This window comes from Cucurbita moschata, unplaced genomic scaffold, assembly GCF_002738365.1.
Source record: "Cucurbita moschata cultivar Rifu unplaced genomic scaffold, Cmos_1.0 Cmo_Scf00024, whole genome shotgun sequence".
Classification (NCBI taxonomy): domain Eukaryota; kingdom Viridiplantae; phylum Streptophyta; class Magnoliopsida; order Cucurbitales; family Cucurbitaceae; genus Cucurbita; species Cucurbita moschata.
Genome location: NW_019268540.1, coordinates 574,777 through 588,850, shown reverse-complemented (window position 1 = coordinate 588,850; position 14,074 = coordinate 574,777). Strand labels below are relative to the sequence as shown.

The 14,074-nt window shown below is 34.7% G+C and overlaps 3 protein-coding genes across 5 annotated transcripts in view; 1 reads left to right on the top strand and 2 right to left on the bottom strand.

Moving 5' to 3' along the window:
- Positions 1-4,579: 4,579 nt before the first annotated feature.
- LOC111460858 (ribosome-inactivating protein cucurmosin) lies at positions 4,580-5,687 on the bottom strand. The gene has a single exon (XM_023104192.1). It carries the CDS (start codon positions 5,649-5,651, stop codon positions 4,716-4,718), a length of 936 nt encoding a protein of 311 aa, XP_022959960.1. The 5' UTR covers positions 5,652-5,687; the 3' UTR covers positions 4,580-4,715.
- Positions 5,688-8,563: 2,876 nt separating this feature from the next.
- On the bottom strand, positions 8,564-10,635 carry LOC111460859 (F-box protein At5g39250). 3 transcript variants are annotated; one of them, XM_023104195.1, is made up of 3 exons: positions 10,407-10,635; positions 9,647-9,709; positions 8,564-9,554 (listed from the first exon to the last, which is right to left on the bottom strand). In XM_023104195.1, exon 3 carries the CDS (start codon positions 9,508-9,510, stop codon positions 8,764-8,766), a length of 747 nt encoding a protein of 248 aa, XP_022959963.1. In that variant the 5' UTR covers positions 9,511-9,554; positions 9,647-9,709; positions 10,407-10,635; the 3' UTR covers positions 8,564-8,763. The 3 variants fall into 3 exon arrangements, with proteins under 3 accessions (XP_022959963.1, XP_022959962.1, XP_022959961.1); XM_023104194.1 differs by lacking the exon at positions 9,647-9,709 and having other exon boundaries at positions 10,224-10,635; XM_023104193.1 differs by lacking the exon at positions 9,647-9,709 and having other exon boundaries at positions 10,407-10,633.
- Positions 10,636-11,004: 369 nt separating this feature from the next.
- LOC111460857 (CMP-sialic acid transporter 1) overlaps positions 11,005-14,074 on the top strand; it is a 4,270-nt gene continuing 1,200 nt past the window's right edge. The window contains exons 1-7 of the mRNA XM_023104191.1: positions 11,005-11,245; positions 11,531-11,614; positions 11,693-11,907; positions 12,008-12,086; positions 13,058-13,227; positions 13,475-13,661; positions 13,769-13,846. Of these exons, the coding sequence (XP_022959959.1) occupies positions 11,195-11,245; positions 11,531-11,614; positions 11,693-11,907; positions 12,008-12,086; positions 13,058-13,227; positions 13,475-13,661; positions 13,769-13,846 (864 nt within the window). The 5' untranslated portion in view covers positions 11,005-11,194. The remainder of the gene's footprint in view (positions 11,246-11,530; positions 11,615-11,692; positions 11,908-12,007; positions 12,087-13,057; positions 13,228-13,474; positions 13,662-13,768; positions 13,847-14,074) is intronic.

Sequence of the window (14,074 nt, the reverse complement as noted above, 5' to 3'; positions counted from 1 at the left end):
AAAAAAAAAAAAAAAAAAAAAAAAAAAAAAAAAAAAAAAAAAAAAAAAAAAAAAAAAAAAAGAGTTATATATATATATATAAAAAATTTTTGTGGACCTTTAGGGTTAAGATGCTTTACTTTGAATAATTGAATGTTGAGTGACTTCCTCGTTATTTGTTTTAGATATACGTGAGTGAGAACAAAACATGTTGAAATGACTCATCTTGTTCTGTGGTGATAGTCTTTACTCTTAAACAGTGAGAAATAAATAACATGACCATGTTGGAAAGGATGTACGGAAATCTAGATTTCAAATTATAATACAAATTCTAGACATGAATCGTTATAGATAAAATTCACGGGTTGAAAGTACTTTTTCGACATTTATGAGTCTTTCTTAATCATCTCTCATTCGAATGTGCTTTTGATTCATTTAGGTACGCATCTTTTACTTGGGTGTCACAAAAGGAAGGTGCACGTTCATTCCGTTCATTCCGGTGTATTCATATGTTTAATTCATTTTATTTAGTATTTAATGAAATAAAACACAAAAACACAATGAATACATGTTTTATTTCCTTGGGTAGACTACTAGATATTTTTGTTTCGTTTATATTAACGAGGATTATCACTAGATATTTTCTTCGTTCACTCTCCCACCAATCAATATCTTATCTCGATTTATAACTTTTTTTTTTTTTTTTTACTTCAATAAATATAGGTGGTAAGAGATGTCTACATGGCGAAGACAAAACTTGCTGTTTTTCCACTCCAACTTTCTTTGAGTCTCGTATGTAGTCTCGAAAATAGGAGAAAATATCAACATCGTCAAAATAACTCAGGAATTGAATTGGATTGGTCCAACTAAATTGGTCATCTTTTATGCACACATCTTCGATTTCACTATTCGATTATTTTCATGTTCAAACACTTCGATTATTATCTCAACAACTCTGGATTCTTCAAAATTATAGATCTCTTCAAGAGGAATCTAATGGGACGAGAATCAACTAAAAATATCAATCATGTAAACGGAAAAAAAAAAAATCTGGATTCCTAGGAGGCTTCGATCACAACAATAGCCTCAATGTATCGAGCTCGATCATTCACTATTTGCTCGCAAATCTATGTAGGAAGTTTACCGACGAGCGTGGGTTTGATTCAAAGTGTATTCAACCGCCTTCCCTTTTGAAAATGAGTTAAATCCTCTGATCTTCTTCAATGAGTATGTTAAGGATATTTAGTAATAAATTATAGTTTACCATGTATATCATATTTGATATTTTATTATAAGACAAATATCTTTCCATTTATTACTATTTCCATATCCTTGTAATTTATTTGATTATAAATAAGATAACTTTCACACCATTTAGGTGGGGTGAATTAAGAAACATTCTCAGAGTCAAGTTCATCTAACTTTGACGTGTTTATATAATCTAATAACTCGATCAACTCATGCAACTCATCTGAAATTAGAAATGTTGGGTTGGATTAAATTATTTTTATTTTATAGTTTGGGTTGGGTTGAACGTTTTAGAAAGCAGAAAATTGGAGCCTCTTTGTAGGTTAACATTTTTTTAGTCAGGTCAACCTGAGAAACTAAAAAATAGGGTTACAGTCTGACACTACCCTACTCTACTTTTAAAATTATTTGAAATTTGAGCTTTATGAATTTTTAGTTATCAATGTAATTTACATCATATAACCTATATTCAGGTTAAATAGAATTTTTTTTTTAAAAAAGAAAAACAACCCGACTACTCTACCCAATCCAATCCGAAAAAGTAGGAAAAGTAGGAAACGTTACCAGCACGATACCCCATAATATACACGTTTGTTACGTCTATGGCAACCGAAATGGTTTGATCGGCGTAATTTGTGAGATGGACTAATGTGTAGCGCTGTGAACCTGAAAGATCGGAACGTAACAGAGGAATATCGTACAATTTCTTTTCATATGGAAGAGCTTTTCTCAGATTTGAAATGAAAACTCCATAGGAACTGGTTGTTGCACCCGATAAACGGAAGCTGACATCGCCTTTGACTGTTTGAGCTCCTCTTAGGATGTTTTCCACTAGAGGACTTTGGATGCCTTTGGAGCATCACAAGCTGGGGTTTTTAAGGAGCCATCTAAGAGTACTATAGTATAATCCCTTTTTCCTGTGTGGTCCATGTCTAGGAACCATTCGTGTACGTACATTTTCAAGCACCGTAGCCGAAAGGATACGAGAATACCTGAAGGAGCATAATGGCCCTAAGGACGAACGATATTGAGGAACTTGCTGAGAAGTTTCCCATAAAGTACTAACAATTTTGTTTTGAAGATACTCGTCATGTATAACGGGAATCGAATCCCAACCTGTAGCTGGTAGATGGAGAATTCAAGATAGTTCGATCTTTAGATTTAACATAGCTACTTTTTGTACCGTCTAAACACAAACTTAATAAATATAAACTTAACAAAATCTCTATACATTCAAACTAAAAAATCATAGACGTTCAAAAACTAAAATTATAATTTAACCAAAAAAAAAAAAATCTATGAAGAAAACAACGTACCATGGGATACCAATTGTATGGTTTATAGCCCTCCACAACTTTCCGCATCTCTTGGAATTATTGGTACAACCAATTTTGATAACACATGACATTGATATATGAATGGAGAGATAGGGTTCACATGTTGAAGCACGTTTTCTCTCTTATGTTAGTCCTTCAGAGCTTATAAAACTACAATCTTATAATTTAACTATTGATGCAAACGGATGAATTAGACATGATTTCACAATAAAATTTGGATAAACGCATAGAATTCATTCTCAAAGTGAATACTACCCAAATAACTTGCACATTTACAAGGTATCAAACCCCAAACTTGAATCATTGCTTCCTCGAATAGTGCCACAAAGCTCGGTTGCAATCGGTAAATTTTGTCTGTAATTACAACAATTGTCTTATCACTAATCCAAATAAGAAATTTTACTATGTTTTTAGATTCACTTTTCCATCAAAGCTCCAAATGCTTAAAGACAACACATACCTCTTGGAGTTGGTGAGACTATGTTATAAGTTGGTGAAACTATGTGATATAAACTGAGGCATGAGTAATTCTAATCTCGATCTCAATCTTTTCTTTGGGTTGATTTCTTATTGTTTTGGGGTTCTTAGATATTTTAGATTTAAAAATCTTGTTTTTTAATAAGGTTGTTAGATTGAATTCTCGAAGTTTGATATCATTGGGATGAAATCATCTTGATTTGGGAGTTTTAGCATTTGTAGTCTTAGGGTTTATATATCCACAAAGGTTCTTAGGTCCTAGAGTTTCATATCACTATGTTCAAACTTTTGTGAACATTTCTAACGGTACACAATAGGGCAAACCACATTTTTTGCTACAACTTTCTAAACCTCACATACGGATCCCTGAGTGATTCATTCTCTCATAACTTAAATGTCATGATATCCTTTACATCATTCGTAGAAAATACTTGATTAAGAAACTCTCTCCAAAGTCATCCCAAGATGCGATAATTCAGGCAGGAAAAGAGTTCTAGCAAAGGGATTATCAAGAACCAAATAAAGGAATAACAATAACAAACACTCGAGGAATAATAAACTATCACAAATCTCCAAAAAAAAAAAAAAAGATCTTGAGACTCAAATGTGAATCTTCTAGAAAGCCACAATATCGCCCAAAGGCGCCTAGAACCTCACTAGCTTCGGCTCAAATTACAATGCAATGATCAATGGGCGTAATATCCCTTGTTGAATACAAATATACACGTAATATAATTTTTGTTACGCCTATATGTATCACTAATAGATATCTATCATTGATAGGCGTAGGAATAGTATATCAATAATAGGTTTTTGTGTATCAAACACATAAAAATGATGGTAATAAGCATAAAAAGAGTTTAATATAGATATTTTCTTCGTTCACTCTCCCACCAATCAATATCTTATCTCGATTTACAACTTTTTTTTTTTTTTTTTTTTACTTCAATAAATATAGGTGGTAAGAGATGTCTACGGGACGAAGACAAAACTTGCTGTTTTTCCACTCCAACTTTCTTTGAGTCTCGTATGTAGTCTCGAAAATAGGAGAAAATATCAACATCGTCAAAATAACCCAAAAATTGAATTGGATTGGTCCAACTAAATTGGTCATCTTTTATGCACACATCTTCGATTTCACTATTCGATTATTTTCATGTTCAAATACTTCGATTATTATCTCAACAACTCTGAATTCTTCAAAATTATAGATCTCTTCAAAGAGGAATCTAATGGGACGAGAACCAACTAAAAATATCAATCATGTAAAGAGAAAAAAAAAAATCTAAATTCCTAGGAGACAGCCTCAATGTATCGAGCTCACAACTAACATATATTGTCTTCTTTGAGTTTTTCCTTTCGAGCTTCCCTTCAAAATTTTAAAACACGTTTGTTAGAGAGAGGTTTCTACACCCTTATAAAGAATGTTCTGTTCCCCTCTCCAACCGAGGTGAGATCTCACAAGATCTATATCATAAACTTTCTCCATAATACCCAACGACCCGTTTATTCCGTTTAGTCGAGTCATAGGGACTTCATCGGTCATAGGGACTTCATCGTTCCATTTTATTTAGCATTTAAGAAATAAAACACATAAACACAATGAACACATGCCTTATTTCTGTGGGTGGACTACTAAAGTCTTAATACCCACTATACCTGTAACTTCAAAAGTTACACCGATACATAATTTGCATGCCGGCCATTCTCCACTGACTTCCTTTCCATCTCATGGCCACAGCTTGATAGCCTTATGGGAACACCGCTCGTCATCTCATCCACATCGTCGTTGGCGGCCATTGTATCAACTGTTGCACCAATGTTCAGCAGCAGCTTGATGTTCTGGGTCACAACGTTCGAAGTCACGTTTGTTATTTGAACACGATTTCCTTGAGGGTCTATAAGGATAACTGGAGTTTCAAATTGCCCATTTTTGTTCTTGGCAATTTGGATTTGTTTGGAGAGCGCAGACCAGTTGTTTTCCAAGCTTATGATCGTTTGACTTGGCTTAAATTTCGTCCCAACATTGTTAGCAATCTGTAGCTCGATATATCTAAACCTTGCAGCTTCAGAGGTCGTTTGAATGAGAACGAGCAGCGCTGAAGCAGCAGCCTCGGCGTTGTAATGAAACAAGGTGGTAATGGCACTGTCTAGAGCTGGGAGTCCAAGCTCGATGTTTTCTCTTAGCTTTTTTGCAGCAGTTTGAAGGTTCTCGTAATTACCTGTGTATGGAAGTGTCCTTTGCTGAGTGCCTTTGAACAGCAATTTGGGAGCTTGAGCTGGAACTTGCTGAAAAAAGTAGGACACTGTGCCTGTGCTGTATGCTACGATATATACGTTTAGCACATCTATGGCAGCTGTGATGGATTGACCGTCGTAATTGACGAGATCTATTAGTATGAAGCGCCTCGAGTCCATTACAGTCGAAAGTAACACAGGAATGTCATACACTTTCCCATCCTTTGGAAGTGCTTCCCTCAAATTTTTTATAAAAGTTTTGTAAGATGAGCTTGTGGCACTGGACAAGTCGAAACGCACATTGGCATCAGCGGGACGAGTGTTGAGGAAGATGGTGAGAAATAGAAACGAAAGGGCTAAGGATTTGTTCATCTTTTTCAGTTGATGGGTTTGGATGTCATTTGATCATCTCCCCCCTATGGTTTATATTAACAAGGGTGGCACTAGATATTTTCTTTGTTCACTCCCCCACCATTCAATATCTTATCTTGATTTACCATTTCTTTTTTACTTGACAAATTCAGGTCGTAGAGATATCACGGGACAGAGATAAATTTTCAAAAACTAAACTTATAATTTAATAAGAATAAAAAAAAAATTTTAAAAAAATCTATGAAGAAAGCTACATACCATGGGATACCATTTGTACGATTTATAGCCGTCCACAACTTTCCGCATCTCTTGGAATTATTGGTACAACCAATTTTGATAAAGACATGATATTGATGTATGAATGGAGAGATAAGGTTCACATGATGAAGCACGTTTTCTCTCTCTTATTCTTGACCAAAGTATCTAAACCTGTGAGAAGGAATATATGTTCCAAAGTAGAAATCATCTTTCACTCCACTGATACTTCCAAATACTTTTAAATAAAATTGTCTTAATTATCCAAAGAAACAAACGATCAAACCATTATTAGTCCCTCAGAGCTTATAAAACTACAATCTTATAATTTAACTGTTATCTATCATAATTATGCAAATGGATGAATTAGACATGATTTCGCAGTAAAATCTCGATAAATGCATAGAATTCATTCTCAAAGACAATACAATACTACCTAAATAACTTGCATATCTACAAGGTATCAAACCCCAAACTTGAATCATTGCTTGTCCTCGAATAGTGCCACAAAGCTCGGTTGCAATCGGTAAATTTTGTATGTAATTACGACAATTGTCTTATCACTAATCCAAATAAGAAATTTTCCTTGGGAGCGCCTACTATGTTTTTAGTTCCAAAGTTCTAGATTCACTTTTCCTATCAAAGCTCCAAATGCTTAAAGACAACATATACCACTTGAGGTTGGTGAGACCATGTGACATAAACGGAGGCATATCATTCCTTGTGGAGTGATTCTAATCTCGATCCCGATCTTTTCCTGTGGTTGATTTCTTATTGTTTTGGGGTTCTTAGATATTTTAGATTTAAAAATCTTGTTTTTAAACAAGGTTGTTAGATTGAATTCTCGAAATCTGATATCATTGGGATGAAATCATCTTGATTTTGGATCCACAAAGGTTCTTAAGTCCAATTAAGTAGAGTTTCATATCACTATGTTCGAACTTTTGTGAAGCATTTCTAACGGTACACAATAGGGCAAACCACATTTTTTGCTACAACTTTCTAAACCTCACATACGGATCCCTGAGTGATTCATTCTCTCATAACTTAAATGTCATGATATCCTTTACATCATTGGTAGAAAATACTTGATTAAGAAACTCTCTCCAAAGTCATCCCAAGATGCGATAATTCAGGCAAGAAAAGAGTTCTAGCAAAGGGATTATCAAGAACCAAATAAAGGAATAACAATAACAGACACTCAAGGAATAATAAACTATCACAAATCTCCAAAAAAAAAAAAAAAAAAGCTCTTGAGACTCGAATGTGAATCTTCTAGAAAGCCACAATATCGCCCAAAGGCGCCTAGAACCTCACAAGCTTCGCCTCAAATTACAATGCACTGATCAATGGGCATGCTAGCCCTTGTTGTTGTATACAAATATACACATAATATAATTTGTTACGCCTATATGTATCACTAATAGATATCTATCATTGATAGGCGTAGGAATAGTATGTCAATAGTATGTCAATAATAGGTTTTTGTGTATCAAACACATAAAAATGAATGGTAATAAGCATAAAAAGAGTTTGCTATTGATAGAATAAACATAAAAATTGGTTCTCAATAATAAACATGAAAACGATCAATTAATGATAGACATCTAGTAATGTTAAACGTCTATCAATAATGGTCATAGGAATAGTCAATTAGTGACAGATGTAAAAATGCTCTACCAATGATAAATGTCCACCAATACGTGATAGATGGGTTAGAAAACGAAATTACAAAAGAATAGGACGTTTGGCATAGTTGCAAATAATCCAACCAATTTTGACACCCATTACAATTTTCCAATTCCATTCCATCCAAGTCCAATATGCCTTTATTTCTCTTCATATAGCATGATGTTTCTAGCCATCTATGAAAGTACACTATAACTGTCATCAGCTTAACTTAAACTCTATGATGTTTAAAAAAAGCTACCATCAAAATATACAATCAATGACATTGGTGGTCCTTGTAATATTGTAAGAATCTAAGTTCCCAAGGGTAGAGTTTAGGGATTATCTTAACTCAACCCAAGTATATCACTAATTTACAAGCTAGCTCAGCTCGATACACAATATTTAACCATCCCCATCACCCATTGACACAAGGAAAACCTTGTAAACAACAGATGGTGTTCTTATATAAATCACCCTACTCTGATTTTCTGCAACTCGGGTTTATCAAGTTCTCAACCATATCTTACACTACAAGTTCTCAACCATATCTTACACTACAAGTTCTCAACCATATCTTACACTATCTTAAAGGTTCTCTATGCCATGGTTTATCAATTAAAGTTGCTCCTAATTTCGCATCCATAGGCCACTCGGATACAGATTTTCCTTGATGACATTGACAAATAATTGGTGGGCAAGGCATGTTCTTTGGCTTTTTCTTTTCTTTTCTTTTTTTCCCCTCTTTCTTATTGCACTATCTTGCTCTAACAATGTATAAAAAAACAAGTCATGTTTATGAATGGACTGGCTCTAATCCTTCCTAAGAGAGCGGCTATGAGCTCCCCTTGCTTCGGTTCCTACAAACTACAGTGTGACAAACACATGTACATACATATATTGCTAAGAAATAAGCCTAGCAATATAGAAAATGGCTTTTAAGTCTGAATCAAAATGCAGGTGACTCACATAAACTACGAAAACATAAGTTCATGAAAAGAAAATCATTCATATTTATTGATGAAAGGAGTTGGAAAATTATGTACAGTGACAATAAACAAGTAAGGTAATAATTGATACCAGAAAAATCAGGGCGACGGTTTCAGCAACGATGTGAGACTTTCGTACTTGGTGACCAGCATGTGGCCCAACTCTTTTTGAATTTTCTTTCCCGGAAAATGTCAACCCTTCATTTCCAATCAAGCAAGTCCAAAAGCCATAATACCTCATCCTTTGTGTTTGCAGCATCACAGAAATCCATTACAATACCAAAAACATCAATTATGCCATCATTTCCATCGTCCAAGAAAAGCAATGAGATCCATGCTCGGATTCCGGAGACAAATGGGTAGAGAGGTGAAAAATCAAGGTAGTCAAAAGCCAATGTCCTGTATGATGTTCGATCAATGTAATCAAATACAGATTTGTTGACTATACGAGCAACTTTATTGGAATCCTTGCGTCCTACAAGCACAGATACGCTCACAGTATGGGATATAGGAATTGAGAACCTTGGCTGAACAGGTAGTGTCATCTTGAACTCTGGGGCTTCTAGGTGATAATTAATCACATTACTAGTACCAGGTGGTGGCTTCATACCACTCTGGAGGACTTGACCTGCAACTACTTCTGAGAAGATTAACCTGTCTTCACTCCAAATGTCAATAAAAAACTCTAGATCATCAAAGGAAAGTCGAGGAGGGAGAAGACGTCGATTATTGGGACGTTTGTAAAAGTTTTGATATAATTTATAGTAGGTATTGGTCGGAGGATCGGGATTTTTGCAGGTTGAAGGCCACTTCTTGGCGCACAAACATTTCCAAAAGAAATCATCTCGAGCTATGTCTCTCCACTGCTTGCACACTAACATGCAGGAAGCAAGGTCCACACCTTCCAGCAACGGAAAAATCACCTTCAAAATTTCTTCCCATCTCATTTTCCAAATAGAAGTGGTATAACAAGAGGGGCAAGGATTGGATCCTGCAACAATAAATCACAAAGACTAGTCAGAACAATACATTTAGATCAATTTAATGATACTGTAATTTAAATTATATTGAAAACAGAGTCACATTTGTGACGGAAATTTTCACAAGAGGAGACAGAGCATTGTAGTAGAAAGTAACAAATAATACCTACAAGATCATATGAATTACATTGGAGAATTAAAGTGGTAGCCATGACTTACATTCTCCATAGAACGAGTTTCAAAGAAAAACTACCACAGGCTTTCATTAAAAAAATAAAAACTACCACGTGCTAAACTGAGGAAACTCAAATAGATTACTCATTCAAATACAAACTACAAACACAACAAATAGATAAGTTGTTCGAAGGCGAACAAAATGCTACACAGAACTAACACATGATCTCCGTACTTTAGTGGCGAGGGCTGCATGCCATTTGCTGTGTGTGTTGTACATCTATATACAACGAAAGTCTTTAAGAGAGGATTAAAAGAAATATTGAATAGCTCAAACGTTGAGTAGTTCATCTACCAATTCTGATCAACACTAATCAGTTAAAAGTCTTAGAATTTTAGAACTCAAAAACCTCTTCCACAAGAGAAAATATCATAAACTGAAAAATAAATTGAAAGCAAAAAAAATTTGAAAATCGTGTTTCCAGTAGCAGAAGAAACATCCATACGTTTCCAAGTTTCATAGACATTGCCAGTTCGAAACGCCGAGTACCTCAATGAAAATTGTAGGTAAGGTTAACAGTCAACCGAATGCCAAAACTTATGATGATGCAGAAAAACCATACAATCTTGCAAATCGCTGTACGAGAATAAAAATTGGATAGACAGAGAGAGAAAGATGGAGATCAAACCCTAGGAGATCATACGCCCGAGAAAACGAAGTAAAATACACTTTACTCCGAATCTGATGACGTAGAGTGAAGAGATAATGCGATCCTAGTCGATATCAATAATTTCGCACTTCAAATTCCGGCGGAATCGGTGAAATCTCCGATTTAATCGAGATCAGAACAAGGGAGAGAGAGACCACGCTCAGAAAGTCCGACGAGAGAGAGAGACCACGATTCAACGACTACAATTTAAAATGCAAGAGAAATTGACATTTATTCCCTATTGGGCCAACAACAAACTCCTGCCGGCCCATAATATTACCGTTCTTTTTTTTTTTTTTTTTTTTTTTTTTTTTTTTTTTTTTTTTTTTTTTTTTTTTTTTTTTTTTTTTTTTTTTTTTTTTTTTTTTTTTTTTTTTTTTTTTTTTTTTTTTTTTTGCAATTTTTTAATTTTCTTTTGAAGGCAATTTATTTTTAAAAATATATTTCAATATATCTCATATACATTACTTTTTTAATATTTTAATCGAATGCAATAACTATTTTTTTTTTCATTTTATATTTAATATATTTTCTGAAATTAATATTCGAACGGCTTAAAATAATAATTTTTTTAATCTCAATTTCTTTGATGAGGAGATCCCGATCTCAATTTCATCTACCCGCGTACTCCGCCTCTCCTCCTCCAGATGCGTTTTTCCTTCGTCACCTCATCTCGATTTCTCGCCATTACGCTCTGAATTCTTCGCTGTCGCCAAGCCCTAGATTTCTCTCATCTCTGATCTCTGTTGCTGCGCAGATTGCTCGAAATGCAGTGGTACATGGTCGCTTTGCTTCTTACCGTACTCACCAGTTCTCAGGTTTGTGATTCCAAATCAGTACTCTCTCGTTTCACTCAACAGAATTTGAAACTCGGCCTCTTACTTTCATTCACCATTTCGAACAACATGGATGCAGAATGTTCTGTTATTTGTGTAGAAATTTTGATTGTGTTGTTAAGCTATGGTGTAGTAGCTTCGATTGATATAGTTACTTGATGCAATGAGTTATCTTCACAATTCTAATTAGAATCTGGTCTCCTCTTTCATTTTTGATGCTTTAGAGACTCCGGTTAACGAATCGTTTTCACCTTCTATGTATGACAGGGAATTTTAACTACTTTATCACAAAGTAATGGTAGATATGAATATGACTATGCGACCGTCCCCTTTCTTGCGGAAGTTTTTAAGGTGCTTTCCATTCCTTGAAGCAATGTGATTTTTTTTACTTTTTGTATCATTAATCTATATCTGAATACATATTTGTAGCTTTTAGTGTCAAGTATGTTTCTGTGGAAGGAGAGCCAGAAATCTCCTCCTCCGAAAATGACTACTGATTGGAGGACTGTTCGTTTATATCCGATACCTTCAATTATATATCTGATCCACAACAATGTTCAATTTGCTACCCTGACGTATGTAGATACATCCACATACCAGATAATGGGGAATTTGAAGATTGTCACGACTGGAATTTTGTTCAGGTGATGCTCTACCAAATACAAATGACTGTTACATCAATGCATATCATTTCTTGGATTCTTATTCTCACATAAGAGCAGATATTTCTATTTCCTGATTTAGGCTAGTCCTAAAGAGGAAGCTATCCAACTTGCAGTGGATGGCTATTATTCTGTTGGCAGTTGGGACGACCACAAGCCAGGTATTGCATTTGAAAAGAAAGACACTTCTACATTTATTCAAATCTGGCTTATGGGCTTGTTACTAATTATGGGAATTTCATGGAAATAAAATACTCTTGGAGATGTCTTCGGCGATCAGTAAGATAGATGAGAAATGGAGGGAAGAGTGATAAGAATAGTCATATTACAGATAATTATGATTTCCTGACTAAAGGCTAGACCTATCTTGGCATCACTGATAATGGAAGGGTGGAAAAACTAGTTGTGAACACAGACTGAAATGGATGTAATTTCTAATATGAAGAGCAAGAAATAAAAAATAACCGGTTCCAGGCGGCAGAGAGGTTGAACAAGGGCCCAGCAACATTGCTGTAAAGCCAGGAAGGGAACATGAATTCACGAGCAGCAAAATTGTTTCTCTAATTTGGCTGCCTGCCCATATTATATACAAGAGTGCTCAGCTAACTAACAGAGAGTTAATATAGGTATTAGGCCACTGATAGAGGAATGATGTGCCTGAACCTAACACCAGAATTAAAAAATCAAACTAGGTTCAACTAGCCAACACTATGAATTTTCTGGAGTATGGTTGCTGCTGGAATCACCTACATCAGAAAAATGCAATCTTTCGAAACATTAGGATCAGATGCGATGATATCACAGTAATAATACATAGACAAACACAATGACACATCTCATTGGTTTCATGCTTATCTTTGCATTTGAAGTTATAATCTGTTTATCTTTGCATTTCATTGTAGTATTTTTTAATCAGAATCGGTTTAGTTTAGTTATTTTATGTGGTTCCTATGGGAAATAGAGGATCCAGTGGTTAGAGAATTGTTGGCTTCTTAGCCTCCTACGCTTTCTCTGCGGGCTTCATTAATCTCCCTTTTCCCAAATTAATAATTAATTATTGATATTTTTTAATAAATTTTAATAGGGTTTTTTTTTTTTTTCTTCTTCTTTTTGTATTTTTTCATTTATTCAGGTAAAAGGATGTGGAGAGTCTTCATGTGAATCTCTTCTCTCATCACCAATTGAAGGATACATGTTAGGGATTCTTTCTGCCTGTCTTTCGGCATTAGCAGGCATTTATACAGAATTCTTGATGAAGAAAAATAATGATTCTTTATACTGGCAGAATGTTCAGTTATACACGTAGGTATCCATTCTTTTATGTTTATCAGGTTGCTTACTCTTAGTTGTCTTTTAACCTGCTGTTTTATTTTCAAAATGAAGAATATGATTTTCTTCCAAGAATTAAGTTTATGTTCATTTTTTCTCATAAGCGGATTTAGAAGACCAATGGCTCCTTGTAGTGCTTAAAGAAGTCATCAGTTTTTCAACTTTATTCGTGTGATTAGAATGCATTAACATTAGAATCATTTGGATTGTGGTCTTCCAGGTTTGGGTCTATTTTTAATATGGCACGACTTGTCGTGGATGATTTTAGAGGTGGATTTGAGAACGGTCCATGGTGGCAACGTATATTCAACGGATACAGTATTACTACCTGGATGGTGGTTATTAATCTTGGGTCTACTGGGCTTTTGGTTTCATGGCTGATGAAATATGCCGATAATATTGTTAAGGTACCTGTTTTATCTTTTCGTTAAAGGCTTCGTGTTATATACTTCGCTAGCCATCATTGTGCTTCATATCTTGTAATACTCATGGTTCGTTTTGTTCAATTATCTAGGTGTATTCTACTTCAATGGCAATGCTTCTGACGACTGTCTTATCTGTGCATCTGTTTAACTTCAGACCGACACTGCAGGTGAACTCAGATGCCTATGAAACTGGTTTATAAATTTCCTTTGTTTCACGCTCTTCTTGCCATATAGCTGCTACATCTTGAGCCATCATGTTCATAGTGTAGTTATCTAATGTTTGATTTAAGGTAAATTATTACGCAAATTGCAAAAAACAGTTTTCAAATTTGTGACTGCGTGTATGTTTCCCACAAAAAAAAAAAAAAAAAAAAAAAAAAAAAAAAAAAAAAAAA